Genomic DNA, 15,233 nt, shown 5'->3' with positions numbered 1-15,233 from the left:
ATTGTGTGGTCTCTTTTTCAAATAACTGCTCCACACACACTACTTAGTCGCTAGTTTTGTGGACACATGTCAATTATGCACTTTGATTTTATAACTACGCCCGTGGAAATTAAGCATATACCATATGGATATCAAATTGTTCATGTTTGTGACCACGATGGCCATATTATTAATACTAAATTGTACCTTTTTTTTTGGTAAAACTAAGCACTTCTAGCACACTATAAATTAATCACGTACCATTTCACGCAATTAATGTTGTGCATCCTAGACTAGTTATGCATACACTCCATATAATTTATAATGATTGATTAAAAAAATATTCAGAAATGATATTTGGACAGTGACACTACAAAATATATGATGGTTTGATGTACTATGCTTATAAATTTATTCTTTATCAAATATGGCACTATCTCATACTCATCTTAAGCGTGAGTTCAATTTTAGTTTAACATTATCAATCGAGCATCGTTATTTATCTAGAGAGTTTTTATCAAGAATTTATCAAGAAAAGTTTTCAACCAATTAAATTTGTTATTTGGTGGAAATCAAAGGAGGTAATGATGTGTAAATAAGGAAATGTGTTATCAAATACACTGTCTTAAAATTTTCTTTTTTCTTGATAAATTTTGCCACTGTATCTATCATTTCGCTTATCAATTAGTAGGTTATACGTGAACTCCATTGTATATTTAAGTGTGAGTTCAATTTTAGTTTAAAACTAGTAAAAGATCCGTGCTTTCGTAATTATAAATTATTAGGTGATATGTGAACTCCATTGTAAATCCTCAATGAAGTTGATGTATTTGTCTAACTTTACATTAGTGTTTACCCTATTCTAAATTTTTTTATTGGAGAGAAGGAGTTGATAATATAAAAAATTAAAAAGTAACACTTAAATTATGTTAACAATTAAATAATAATTTGTAAATACTCGACCACAAAAAATTAATAACTTGTAAATCAATTTTAAACATGCATCCAAGGTCACCAAAAAATAGTTAAGATTCTCTTCATTTCTCAAAAGAAATAAAGGGGTCTTTTTGAAGCGAGAACAAATGAAACATCATTAAAATCCAAAAATATTTTAAAATTGTGTCTCATCATTATCAATCTTCCAATTGCGAGCGATTATCTTTTTCATAAATTTTATTCTACAAAATGAAGATGATCTCAACTTACAAATAAAAATGATCTCAACTTACAAATAAAAACATCTCTTATCAGTTAAGCATACTAATTAGAGTAAAAAACATAGTTTTTTTTTGTTTGAAAAAAGAGTAAAAAAAACATAGTTAATACTAATTGCTAATACACCACACAAAAATGTGACCAGCCAGCTCCCACACTACAGGAGACTTTACCTCGTTTTTAGATATTCTCTTGGATTCCAAGACCAAGAAGTTATGCAGCGTTCGATTAATAGAAACTTCATAATGTAGCTTATGCCAAAATCGTAGTGGTTTAACATGATTTTATTGTCATTTCAAACATGTCATTAATCTATAAAATCGACCATTTTTTAAGTGATAATAACCTACTCCATACTTTGGATATATACCTAACCTTCAATTCATAATTTAGTGGCTAATTAAAATTGTACTTTTTATTTTATTTTTTATTGATGAAAACAACACACATTCCTCACACCAAAAAGAATCAAAGCATGCGCACCTATTGATGCTGGAATGGCACATATATATAATATATAGGACAAAAGAGCTGATATCACTGTTTGATTGTACTAAACCGTAACAAGTACGCATGGAATGTTCTTGGCTGCAAATATTCCTTGTTAGATAGAAAGTGCCAAAGTGGGGTCCCTCATTGGCTGATTCTAAACTCATAGATAGCTTATTTTGCCTCAAATGTTCAAAAAATTTAGGTCAAAAACTCTAATTTAAATTAGGGTGTTGGTGCCCCAGACACTAATTAAGAAAAATAAAAAAGAAAATTTTAAAGTGAAAACAACAATTGTTATGTTTTTGAGGAGTTAACAGTATCATCGATTAAAATTTTCCTTTAAATTATTTAAAGACAAATTACTTCATTGTAATTTGCAAACTCTTACGCAAAATGCTTTATAAAATTTCACACTCGACAAAATGTTTTGGGTATAAATTATCAAAGTATTTCATACATATTTGTTACTGACTGTCATTTAATGTGTCATCCGAACACAGCTGCATAGCGGTGAGAATATTTTTACCGGTTGTGATTCAAATTGAAGGAGAAATTTGCTATTTCATAAATTTGTGGTCACAAACCGTCTAACCTTCACTATTTTGGTTTCAATTTGATGGTTCTCAAAATAAATTGATAGATTGTTCTTCCCCATACAAGGTTTTTAGCTTTTATGTAAAGCAAAATTTCAAAATCGTTAACCAATTTAACCTACCACTTTTTTTTTTAGGGAAATTTAACCTACCACTTATTTTTTTTGACAAGTTAACCTACCACTTATGTATTCCATGTTATAAGTAATTCACATGGGTCGTTTACGGTTCACCAACTCATGCAAGGGTTTGGCGTGGTCATGGATAAAGGCTTGGCTAGATCAATAAATAAATATATAAATCAGACTTTGTCTAACATATACATTTAGAATAGTCTGCGATATGCATAAGTGTAGTTTTTATCATTGAATAAATAAGTTATATTATATATCTCATTTAATTTAATGGTAAAATTTATTGATCAAATAGTGAAAGCTAATTTATATATGATGCAAGACTTGTTTCATTTGTGCACTAATGGACCAATACTTCAAAAACTTTAAGGTAACATGGATATGTGTAAACTCTTTTATATATCCAACATTTTACCCAATACAGTATCCAACTCTCATTCCTCCACCAAGCCGAAGCTAATACCACTTGTTGGGGATTCGGGGGGCACATAAGCAAAAACGGACAATGTTGCATTATCATAAAAGATGAAGACATCACATCTCTACTTAAAACCTTAATACATTAAACGTATGAGTCACCGTTTTTATGTATAAAACATTTTATCCATTTATATGTAGGACTTAACCTTTGTCACATAAAACCCAACAAATTAATGTGTACAATTATTTGTTTAAAATGTGCGTAATTTGTTGATTCAATGCAGCATTACATAATGAAGATGCATGCTTTAGGTGATTGTCATTATCTTGATTAGCGTGTGAGAATCCTATGCTATTTTTGTTGTTGTATGGTTTTGCTTTGTTTTCTTATTCGCTGAGAATACATGGGATGAACATTTGGATAAGGAATAAACTAGTTTCAGAATGTATTGGTAAAATATTATTGATCCATTTGAAAAAAACAATGTAAAAAAACAATCATTCTCTCATTGATCCATAAACTATTAAAATAAACTAAAGTGTCCTTAAACTATACTTCCACCCATCAATTAGGGATCAAATTGATTGACGAGAGTATAGAAATTGGGAAATGAAATTTCTTTATATCATTAGCACTTTAGATTGACTAACACATTTATATTGAATTGCTTGATTTTTTTTAAATATTATTGATGATTATGTGTCGGTATTTTGTATTAACTATATATGTTTGTATCGGTGTTTCATACGTTCAGATAAGAAAATCCTTTGTTTATTTGAGTTTCAAAAATATCACTCTAGCTTGTAATGAAATCCATCTCAAACTTGCTTTGTTGAGATTTTTACTAGAAATGAATGTGGAAAAATCAAATATGAATGACTCACCTCATTTGATTTATTGATACTGGACAAGGAAATTACTCACTTGAGATTGATGACAGTACGTCAACACTAGTTTTTTAGTCATATTTGTGTCATTTTTGTAATGTTTTGAGAGTCAAATGTTTGAATACATGGATAAATCACCTCAAGATTCACAAAAGAGAAGTTTTGCACAAATTGGAGAAGAATGCAAGAATTTAGCTACTTGAGAAATCGTGCTACGATAGACCTGAATCGTGGCACGTTTGAAGCGTGGAATTTACCTGAAAATGCTGGAAAAATCGTAACACGATGGATGTGTAACGTGCCACGATGGTTGAGTAAATTTGCTGCCACATAGGATTAATGAGCAAATCGTGCCATGATGGTCTCGAAACGTGGCACGATGGTGGACTTTCTGAAACCCTAATTTTGTGTCTATAAAAGTCAGAAGCAACCAGAGATTAAAGGTGTGCGATTTTGGAGACCTAAACTGAGCATAGACAACACCAGGAAGCTGAAGAACATGCAGTGCATCTCACCCAACTCATTGTTGGTTCTGATTTATGTATGTTCTATTATTTCTATGTATTTGATTGTTTAGTTATGAGTAGCTAAACTATTAGATTTGATTAAGCCATGAGATGAATCTTTGTGATATGTGAGCATGTAAATTGTTAAGAACTCTCTTTGACATCAATGAAAACCTAGTCTTTATTCAGAATTATTTGTGCTTAATGTTTTTCTTATGATTGTTTGTATGACTACTAACCGTAGCTTCTTTCAATCACATAAATTGATCTTAGGAATTGAATGACTACTAACCCTAGCTTTTAATCCTGAAATAGTAATTCTGTTTAATTCAACATAGGAACTTAGAGATAGGAAATTGAGGATTATGACTTATGAATTAACGTTCTCACCATGCTTCCGCAGTTATTCAATCGGTTTAAGATATTAAAAGGTTATAACTTAGGAAAGGGTTTTGAGTGAAGAGATTGATCAATACCACTTAGTTAATTTGTCGTAAAGCTAAGTTAATTTCTTTGAGAGAGAAGAGAGGCAAATTACTCACTGTGAGCAATAGAGGATTCGAAAGGCTTGATCATCTGTTTTAATCCAATTATCAAACCATTTTATTTACTTTGTATTAAGTTTTATGCAACCAAATCCAACTGCCTAGGACAACCCCGTAAAATTTACTACATCCTTAATTTTAACGAACTTGCTAAGTAGAATTAACAACGGTCCTCGTGGATACGAACTTTATTACTACTTCGATAGTTTTGATACACTTACCAAATATTTATCAGAGATCAATGCCGATATTTTCAGATTCAATTATTTAGAACACTTCGTGATGAATTAACACATGCATGCCTAATTGAAAACGTACACATAATTGATTTTTATATAAAAGTACACAGCATTGTCCTTGCTTGTACATGTTTGTGTGTATATAAGTTTTAATATATATATATATATATATATATATATATATATATATATATATATATATATATATATATATATATATACGTATTCACTTTGCATTTGCGTGTGCATGCTTCTGGACACAATCTTTAATCTATTAGAAGCATGCTGGTATAAAAAACAGAACAAAGTTAATTAAAAACTTCTTCAGGCTCATGTTAGTGCTTTTCATTTTTCTTAAAAAAATGTTGGTGCTTCTTCACTAACTTTGGCATAAATTAAACCTTTTTCATTATGCATGAGTTATTTTATGATCGATGACAAGTACATGATTAACGTACAATAATGAGACAAAATAATAGAGAAAACATAGAGTTAAATAGTTTAATCACTCATCCTTCAAAATGCTCCAAAAAAATATTACATAGGTTTAAGTTATGATTTGCATCATTAATGTTAAAAAAAAAATTATGATTTGCATCATTAACTTAAAATCATTTTAATACAATATTTTTTATGCTGAAATTACGGTGAAAACATGATTTTGTTGAAATTTTAAAGTGTACAATATGATATACACCGTAAAATCAACGTGGTACACTGAGATTATGCCAAACTTACCATTAACTCGTAAATGTTAGAGCAATTTGATATGGCTAGTATATGACTTATGAGATATACGAATCAATATCTTTCTTAATGTGAATATCATTCAATAGAGTGCTTGAAAGAAAATAAATACAAAGTTATCAAGAATAAATGATTCTTCACAAATGAAAATCATAAGTGAGCACTTTCTTCAATATTTTAGGCTTTTTGTTGGGTTCCAACGAATCTATAACCATTGAACAATTCACACGAACAACAAATTTCTTAAGATGAAAAAAATCAGCAATCACAAGCTGAATAGGAACCTTCACCATTATCAACAAAGGAATATATCCCATTTTTTGGTCTTTCAATAGTTGAAGTTGCATTGTAGGTCCAAAATCAGCATCTCCCTTCAATATTACATTTAAATTTGTTGTGGCATGACCATGTTGCAAGGTAGGAGGGAAATGCCCTGAGGAAAGTATGGACCCTGAATATGCCATGCTAACTTCATTGGATAAATAATCCAAAGCAATATACTTATTTGGATTTGTAGCTTTAAGAACAACATTAATGTTTGTGTGTAGTTTGATGCCATTTTTTATATTAAAATCCTTTATATCAAGATTATCAATATTGTAGGTAGGTACTTTTGGATCAAGAAAATATACAGTTAGAGCAATTGCCAATATAATGATAATGAGTATAAGAAATAAGGTGCAAATACAACAACAACAACACCTTAGGAATCCACACTTTTTTTTGCCCCGGTGAGAATGGTACCCTCTACGATCATTTAATGAGTCATATTTTTTAGGAACATAAAATTCATTTGCCATGGTAAATATGTTGAAGGTGATAGTTCAATGGTTTATATATTAACATTGAATAATTTCCTTGAGATTATACATGACAAATTTTTTTGTTGTTTGTTTGTTTAGAGAACCTTCAATTGGTTAAGAATTTTGTTATGTATGTATGTGTGTACGTACAAGGTTTCTCTCTATGTCCATGTTTTGTGGAGGTCAAGCTGGATTCTACTGTTTTTATCTTTGCCTCCCTAAATTTAGGCACTTGTTTATTATTATTATTGTTGAATTTGCTTGTTGATGATTCCAACTTTCTATCTATAATTCGACATGCTAATTCAAGAAAAGGCTAATTGAAATTAGACAAAACCAATTAACATGATGCATCAGTTTAAAGATTAATCATATATAATAATGTATTTAATATACAAACTAGATGAAGAATGAGTCCCATATATATATATATATATATATGGTATTGATTCTTCATAGTGTGTATTTGGGCGCGCGCATAAAATAATGGTATAAAGGATTAATGGTATTTTATTTTTTATGTTGTCTCCCTACCCTTTTGGACTTTTGGGTAGTAGTATATAGGGACAATCTATTTGGTTTGGTTCGCTTTTTACAATTTTTTCTCACGAAGTCTAAAACAAACCAAACGATAAAAAATGAGTAGATTTTGTTCGATTCAATCAGGTTCACAATTTAAAAAAATATATATATATGTAAGTTATCTTAAAAATCTAAAAAGACTTGAAAATATTTCAAGCACTCTAATATATATTTTTTATTATTAAAACAAATACGTACTAATATAGTATAAAATAAAAGAAATATAAAATATAATGATTTGGTTTAGATCGCGGGTGATCGATACATGAAGCTTTAAGAACAATTTTCAACAACAAATAATCATATTTCTATACTCTTACTTAGTCAATATGTCTATGGTTAAAAATTGTATTTTCAGTATAATGAAATTAGCTACTCATGTTGATTAAAAAAAAAATTTATACAAAGAAGTTTTCATTGAGTATTCAATCTCTTGTTCTTAAGATCGAATCATCAATTTATCTACATTCGATCTTCTCTTACCTTATCTTTTCTAAGTCCCAAAGTTCAAGAATGGTTAGGATTTTTCTGTAAATCTGTTAATGCTGCTTTAGGAAAACACTTCATGTCCTTGAGGGAGCCTATTGTGTCCAGACAACAGGAGAGACGACTCTAACATATGCAACAACGTTAAACTTTCACTTCGAAAGCTCAGTCATGTCGATTGGCGATACAAAACATAAACATCTTACTTTAAATTCAACAAATACTTCTAAGTGAACTGACATTCCTCGTTAAGTGATACGAGATGTTTTTGTTTCGTATCACTTAACAAGGCCTACTAAACAAACTCAAATTGATGCAAAATAATTTATTTTTTTCATACGAAGCCAGCTAGACAAAGATCAATTTGAGTTTTTCTCTCCTTAGTTAATGCATCAACAACTCCATTAGTTTAGTTCACTTATTACATGCATTGTTGATTGCTTTGCTGTTGTAGAGTTCTTAGCTTCTTTATTCTCTCAATTATCCTAGATGAGAGCTTTGTAAACTAAACACTTTAACTTCTTTGATATGTGATTCTCCTCGCAAGTGTCACCCTTCAGAACTTGAATTTGATCTTGTTGTGATTCGGACTCAAAATCACACCAATATAAACAATGATGTGTGGAGCAAAGGAAAGTAGTAACCAATATCAAAGTGAACACAAGCAACAATCAACAATAACAGCACCTAGATCTAATCTAGGAATCAAAGTGAAAAGCACAAAACCACAAGCAAAAGATAAAGGGAGAGAAGAGAGGAACAAACACATCAAAGATTGTTGACCCAGTTCGGTCCAACTTGACATAATCTGGGGGAGAGATTGATCTCTCCAATCCACTATCAATGAGCTCTTACAAAGAGATACAAATGGGTTACAAGAAATTAGTTTCAACAAGTTCACAAAGAACAACCCTAATTTCTACCCATTTTCCCAATCTCACCAATGAACAAGACACTCAATGATTTTCACTCACCCAAGGTGTTTACAATGTTTCCCAACCCAAGAGAACTCTAATCAAAGATCCTCAACCCTAAAGTTACCTCCTTTGATTTCCCAAATTTCTCTCTCTTCAAGCTCTCCTTCAAAATCTGCAAAGAACACTTATATAGCAGTCTTCAGCTGTCAAAATCGTGTCACGATTGGACACCCTGCAAAACAGCTCTCGACATTACCAAAATCGTGACACGCCCATGAAATCGTGTCACGTTTTCTATGTTTTCCAACTTTGCAATTTGATGACATAAACAACATATCTTCTTCTTTTTTATTGAAGAAATTGAATTTGATCTTAATTGTTATACTTGTGATAGATGCATACAATAAGACAACTTATTTGGTATTTTTGAGTCTTTTTGACTACCTTTGAATGTTATGCGTTGTTAACCCTTGTTGGCCCTTTATCCATTTCTTTATGTTTTAAGTTGCATTACATGTCAATCATCTAAATATAAAATGATCGACCTTATTTAGGGTTAGTTAGAAATTTAAATGTTTATGTCATCACAAAATTTTAAGTTTGGGATTGTTCATGGGATAACAATTTTCTAATCTTCAAGAACAACCTAATTTCTATTCATTAATCTTTTTTCTTGATCAAGAGATTCAGAGATTTTCATTTATCCAATGTGTTTACAATCTTTTCTAACTCAAGAATCTCACTCAAAGACCTTTAAAACATTGTCTCTATCTTTTTTAAAAGTTCCATCATTTCGTTTCATGAGATTCGCAAAGAAATGAGTCAAAATTAATTGTATATTATAGCTCTTATAGTCCTGAAAAAATTGCCCCGCGATTTGACCAAAATCGTGTCGCAATTGTTGTAGTACATAAAGTTGTTGGAAAGCAAATAAGAAATCGTGGCACTGTCAAACATAATGCTTAGAGTCACATCAACAATATTATTTAATTAGTGTAACTCTTAGTGTAACTTTTCGAACGTAATATGATCTTTCATCATATATTTAGTCCGATAAATTTTAAAGAGTATATCTAGTTTTTTAAACTATGTTATTGATATGAAATATAAATTAGTTACATCAATAAGTAATCTTTCTTCCAATAACAATTTTTTTATCCACAAGATATGAATCCGAAATTTTGCTTATAAGACTCGAGATATCTACCTTATGATGGTAAAGTATATCTACGTATAAGGTATGGAATGCCTCTATAAGAAAATATTAATTTTTTTGTGGTACCATACAAAAATACTAGGAGTATATTAGTTAAGCCTACAAGTATACTATGCAAGAGAAGGTATTAATGGCAGTCACATTCAAAGCTTTGGTTGCTAAATTTATTATGCGAACTAGGTAGCACATGAACATTAATTAAATAGTAAAAATGGTGATAGCACACAAATGTAAGTGCAAATTGAGGCTGCATTTATGCTACCTAACAAATACATGTGCTTACTATGCAAGCAATCACGTAAAAGAAGCACTTTTAACTCTTATGTTTTAAATTCTTACTGTTTTCTCTTCTTTCCCTCAAACAAGAAAAACCTTAAGCAATCTTGTGACCTAAGTATGAATAATCTTCATTCGCACCCTCTTTCATGTGACAATCCCTTATCACACTCTCCTCTTGCCTGTGAACCGCTTCAATTCCATGCTTTATTTTTTACCTATATATATATATTTTTTTCATTCCTTCACATCATTCACCAAGTACTAAGAAGAACATCTCAAGCTACATAAGCCACTCAACATTTTGAAATTGCAAGAGAAATTAGCCATGATGAAGAGGAGTTTGGTCTATGCTGCTGCATTTGTCCTTATTTTACTTTATGTTCCAATCATCGCCTCTTCAAGGCACATAAGCCACTCAAATTCACGTAAGTCTCCAATCTTATCTACTAATAAGATTATTAGATAGATAGATTCACGTAATTGTTACGTTATTTTCTTATTGGATTGCGACATTGCTTTATTTACTAATTACTAATACATTCAAACATGACTATTAAAAATACTTAAATTAATAAGAGAAATTTAGAGAGGGTAGATGTGAAATCCCTCTTCAATTTTATCACTAAATTTTGTGACGTGGAAATTAGAGTGAGACTTTGTTTGTTTTTCCTCATTAATTTTGCTTTTTTCTTGATAAGCTTAACTATTCATATACTGACTTTATAATATATGTTCTTTTATATATGCATTATTAGAAAAAATAATATTGAATTGTTGTCTGAAACAAAACATAAAAAAAATATATAAAAAAAAAAAAAAAAACCATCTCTATTTGTTGCTAATTTCTCACTCAATTCAATTTTTCAAGTATGAATAATAATAATAATAATAATAAAACATGTTACACCACTCAAAAAAGCACTAAAACATGCATATTAAATTAGCTAAAAGTATTGTAGCAAAACAATTTTTTTTTTTGGCTAAATGTATTAATTTAATGTGTCAAATTAATGTTATGTTAATTTTCATGTTAATTAGGACATGGACATTTCGATGTGGGAAACAAAATAGATGAAAGCAAAGGGGCAAACCAAAATCTGCATTGGAAAGGAAGATCAAAACATACACGGCGGCCGGACACGATGCAAGTAGCTGGGTCGAGGTTGCCGGATTGTTCTCATGCATGCGGATCATGTTCACCATGCAGATTGGTTATGGTCAGCTTAGTTTGTGCATCCCTTGCAGAGGCTGAATCATGTCCAATGGCTTACAAATGCATGTGCCATAACAAGTCCTATCCTGTCCCATAGAATTGGTTATAATAGAATTTCAATTTCAAGTCATGCTTCAATTTCTAACTTGGTGTAATATATATAGTGCCCATTTTCCTTGTTTTGTTCTTTTGAGTTTTATATTTTTGTTTTATGAAATTTCTCTCTATTGTCAAACATGTAGAAATGGCTTCCTAGCAATGAAAATGGTTTTTGGCACTGTGACAATTAGAAGTGTTTTCTTGATTTTATTGAGAATGAATTTTTAATGTTTGAGAGTTGAGATTATGAATATCCATTGCATTGGCTTTTTAAGGAAAGCATCTTGTCCGGGTGTTGTAGAAATTCTCTTGCCCGAGTGTTGTAGAAATACAAACAGAAAAAAAAAAAAAAAAAAAAAAGAGTGTATTACTTTTCCCACCCTATCCCTTACTAGCATGTCCTGTAAATTTTCTAAAAATGTCCTTGTGCAATTCGGATTTTGTAATCCGAATTCAGTTTTTCCTTTGTTATAGGGTGAAAATTTGAGTTTTTCACAAATTCAGATTATGTAATCCGAAAACTTCAAAAAATAGGGCGCGCTATTTGATTTTTCCGGATTATATAATCCGAACACCCCTTAAAAATTCAAGGGAAAACCAGTTCAGATTATATAATCTAACATGGATTGTCATTTTATGGACAATATTAATCTTCTTATAACTATCATCCTTCTGTTTTGGGTCTTGTTACCTGTTCTTAGTCAAAAATCGGGATTTCGGGCTACTTGATCAGATTGCTCTGAAACTTCCCCAGAAAATCAGAAAAAATTCAAGGATCATGACTCCCTTAGAAGGGAATTTTTATTGGACTCCGCCCCTCAAAATCCAAAATTCCATTGTTTAGACCCTTTTTTGATTTTTCATATTCTCCGAAAAATCCGAAAAAATTTGCATTAGTTTTATTTAATTTTTAGAATTTTTTGTGGTATTGTTATGATTTTATTTGACAGGTTTTTAGAATTTTTTTACTTAGTTTTTTTTATGTTTTTAAAAGAAAAACTCAAAACTGCTGAAATGTGAGAGAGTTTGATGACTGATTATACATAAGAATTGTCCGGAGTATAAAATCCGAAATAGTGAAACATGAATTTGGATTTTAAAATCCGAATTACACAAGGGCATTTTTGAAAATTTTACAGAGCGCGCCAGTCATGCATAGGGTGGGAAAAGTAATAGTCAACAAAAATGCTTGAATAATAGACTACTTGGGCCAAAAATTATAAAATAAATGGGCTATTATTGGAACCCCCGCATTTTGCTTTTCAACCATTACTTTTTCCACCCTAGAGTGTCTTGCGCGCCCTATTCTAGTTTTAAAATCTGAAATGTTTCAACGTGTTTTTGAAAGTTTTTATAGGGTGTTTATGCCGTTCGGATTCTATAATTCAAACTGCATAAGACACACGAGAAATTAATAGGGTGGGAAAAGAAACAATCTTGCTTTTATTGGGAATGGGTTTTCCACATCTTTAATTTTACTCTGAATACACACATCTAGAAAAATAAAAGAAAAACGTGAAATTTGTACCGTTTGAAAGTGTATTTTTAAACAAAACATGCCATCCATAATTATTCTTTCAAAAACATAAGTGATATTTTTAAAGTGTGGGTAAAAGAGACTTGCTTCCTTATTGTAGCATAACATGCATGGTACAATCATATATAAATGTGATCCAAAAATGACTCTTTTGAGACCATGGTGTATGATCCCTTTAATGTTTCAGGTTTGATTCCTCTGTTATCAAATTTGTAAGCTAAGTCCATACAAAGTTATGGTTTAACTTAAAATGAGACCTATGTAAATAGACGGTATAATTAGACCCTTTAGATTCTATTCTTAGACCATATATTGAGTTTTAAAAAAAATGTCATACAAAAATCCTGATAAGACTTCAGAGTTTGGGTTGTATAAGTAGAACCCAAATTATATGTTATATTCTTCCACCCCCACCACACCACTGCTACCACCTCCCTCCACCCACACACACCCATGTGCCCCTCCTTTTTTTCAAAAATTCCCCTTGATTTCTTTTTTGGTTACAAAATTCCCCTTGATTTCCAGACTCTATAATCCAAAATGTGTTTTTCTACCATTTAGAAAGAAGAAGAAAAAAAAGATGAAAAACCAACCATAATTAATTTAGAATTCAAACGATAAAAATCTGATTTATACATCAAAATTTTAGAATCTGAACAAGCATCTTCATGGTTTGAACTTCTCTCGTGACAAAATGCAATTTTATAAATTTTTAATATCCGTGTTTTAAAATCCAATTCAAATGTATAAAAAGTCCATTATTGCTCTTTTTGGCTAGGTTAAAACCAAATATGGGTTGTTTCCCTAGTTAGTCTAATATGCATGCATGGTTTATTTGAACTTCAAAATCTCCACTATTGCCCATTTTAAGATTAATTAACAAGGTTTAATAAGTTTTTGATCCCTATAAATATATTAAATTTCTTTTTTAATTTCTCCAAAATATTTCTTCAAACAGTGATTCTTATGTATAAATCAACTCATATGTATTTTTTTTATGTTTTTGACAAATCATGTCTATTTTTTAAAATTTTGAATTTTTTATCAATCATATTTAATATATTATCGAAATTTCTCTTGCAAAAGTTTAGAATTTTTAAGATGGGATAAATTAAATAATTTTCTTTATGTTTTTGACGTTTAAAAGTTCCCCTCGATCACAAATTTAGTCTCTCGTTTTCTAAATGTTCAAAAAGTCCCTCAAATCACTAAACTACCAAATAAAAACCAACACAATGCCAAAAGATTTGTTTGGGAGATGATATACATCACTTTCAAGTGGTTACAGAATTCATTATTTTTTTCTGGTAGAATTGCAGAATTCATTATGAAAATAATGGTTATAGTTTTTTTTTCTTTTGAGTTAAGGATCTTAATTGCACATGCATATTGTTTGAGGCTACGTTTGCCACGAAGCATTTTAGCTGCATCTTATCCAAATCTATAATGTACGATAACGAAATAGTCCTCATTCTTCACGTGGTGACCATGATACACATATGTTAACCAAGTTTTCACTCAACGACAAATGCTATCAACTCTCTTTCTAAAATTAACGTCATTCTCACATTTAAAATGAAAGAGATCTATTTTTTTTTATATATCAAAGTCACATCAAAGCACAAGTTTTTTTGTTATTATTTTATTTTAAAATCAATTAGTAATATTGAGATCATTTATCAAATGAGATTGAATTCTATAATATGGTTCCAATTTTGACAAAAAAAAAGTTATTTATATTTTGTCTTTCAAAAAAAATTATATTTAATGTTGGACAGTGTCCCAAACATTTTTATCTCCTTTGATAAAAATTTAAAAAAAATTAAAAAAATTAAAATTATGGAGGATCTTTTCAATAATACTCTGCTTAGTGATATTACTATTTAATGTTAAAAAAAATATGTAAATATTGTAATTTAATTTAGGGTTAAATATGTTTTTGGTCCCTATAAATATGTCAACTTTTCGTTTTAGTCCCTCTAAAATTTTCCTTCAACTTTTAGTCCCTATAAAATTTTCAATCACTACTTTTGGTCCCTATTTTTAATTTAATTTTTTTATTTTTTAATGAAATTGTGCAGAAATGTGTCAAATATTCTAAAAACAATTCCTAAAAAAAATTAGATTTTTTTAACAAAACACAAATTAAATATGAATTTTTAACCATAAACAATATAAAAATTCATATTAAATTCTTGTTTTGTTAAAAAATTCTTAATTTTTTTTGGAGTCATTCTTATAATATTTTGAATTTTTCTGAAAATTTTTATTAAATAATATGAATTCTACATATAAGTTTACTTTAAAAGAGGGACCAAAAGTGAAGATTGAAAACTTTATAGG

General features: G+C 30.0%; 1 protein-coding gene across 1 annotated transcript; it reads left to right on the top strand.

Moving 5' to 3' along the window:
- Positions 1 to 10,275: 10,275 nt before the first annotated feature.
- Positions 10,276 to 11,540, top strand: LOC25487630 (protein EPIDERMAL PATTERNING FACTOR 1). The gene is made up of 2 exons (XM_013609613.3): positions 10,276 to 10,466; positions 11,080 to 11,540. The coding sequence occupies exons 1-2, from the start codon at positions 10,367 to 10,369 to the stop codon at positions 11,349 to 11,351; spliced, it is 372 nt and encodes a 123-aa protein (XP_013465067.1). The 5' UTR covers positions 10,276 to 10,366; the 3' UTR covers positions 11,352 to 11,540.
- The last annotated feature ends 3,693 nt before the right edge of the window (positions 11,541 to 15,233 follow it).

The sequence above is a fragment of the Medicago truncatula genome, chromosome 2, assembly GCF_003473485.1.
Source record: "Medicago truncatula cultivar Jemalong A17 chromosome 2, MtrunA17r5.0-ANR, whole genome shotgun sequence".
Lineage (NCBI taxonomy): Eukaryota > Viridiplantae > Streptophyta > Magnoliopsida > Fabales > Fabaceae > Medicago > Medicago truncatula.
The sequence above is the reverse complement of the archived record's forward strand: the minus strand, read 5'-3'. Positions and strand labels throughout refer to the sequence as shown.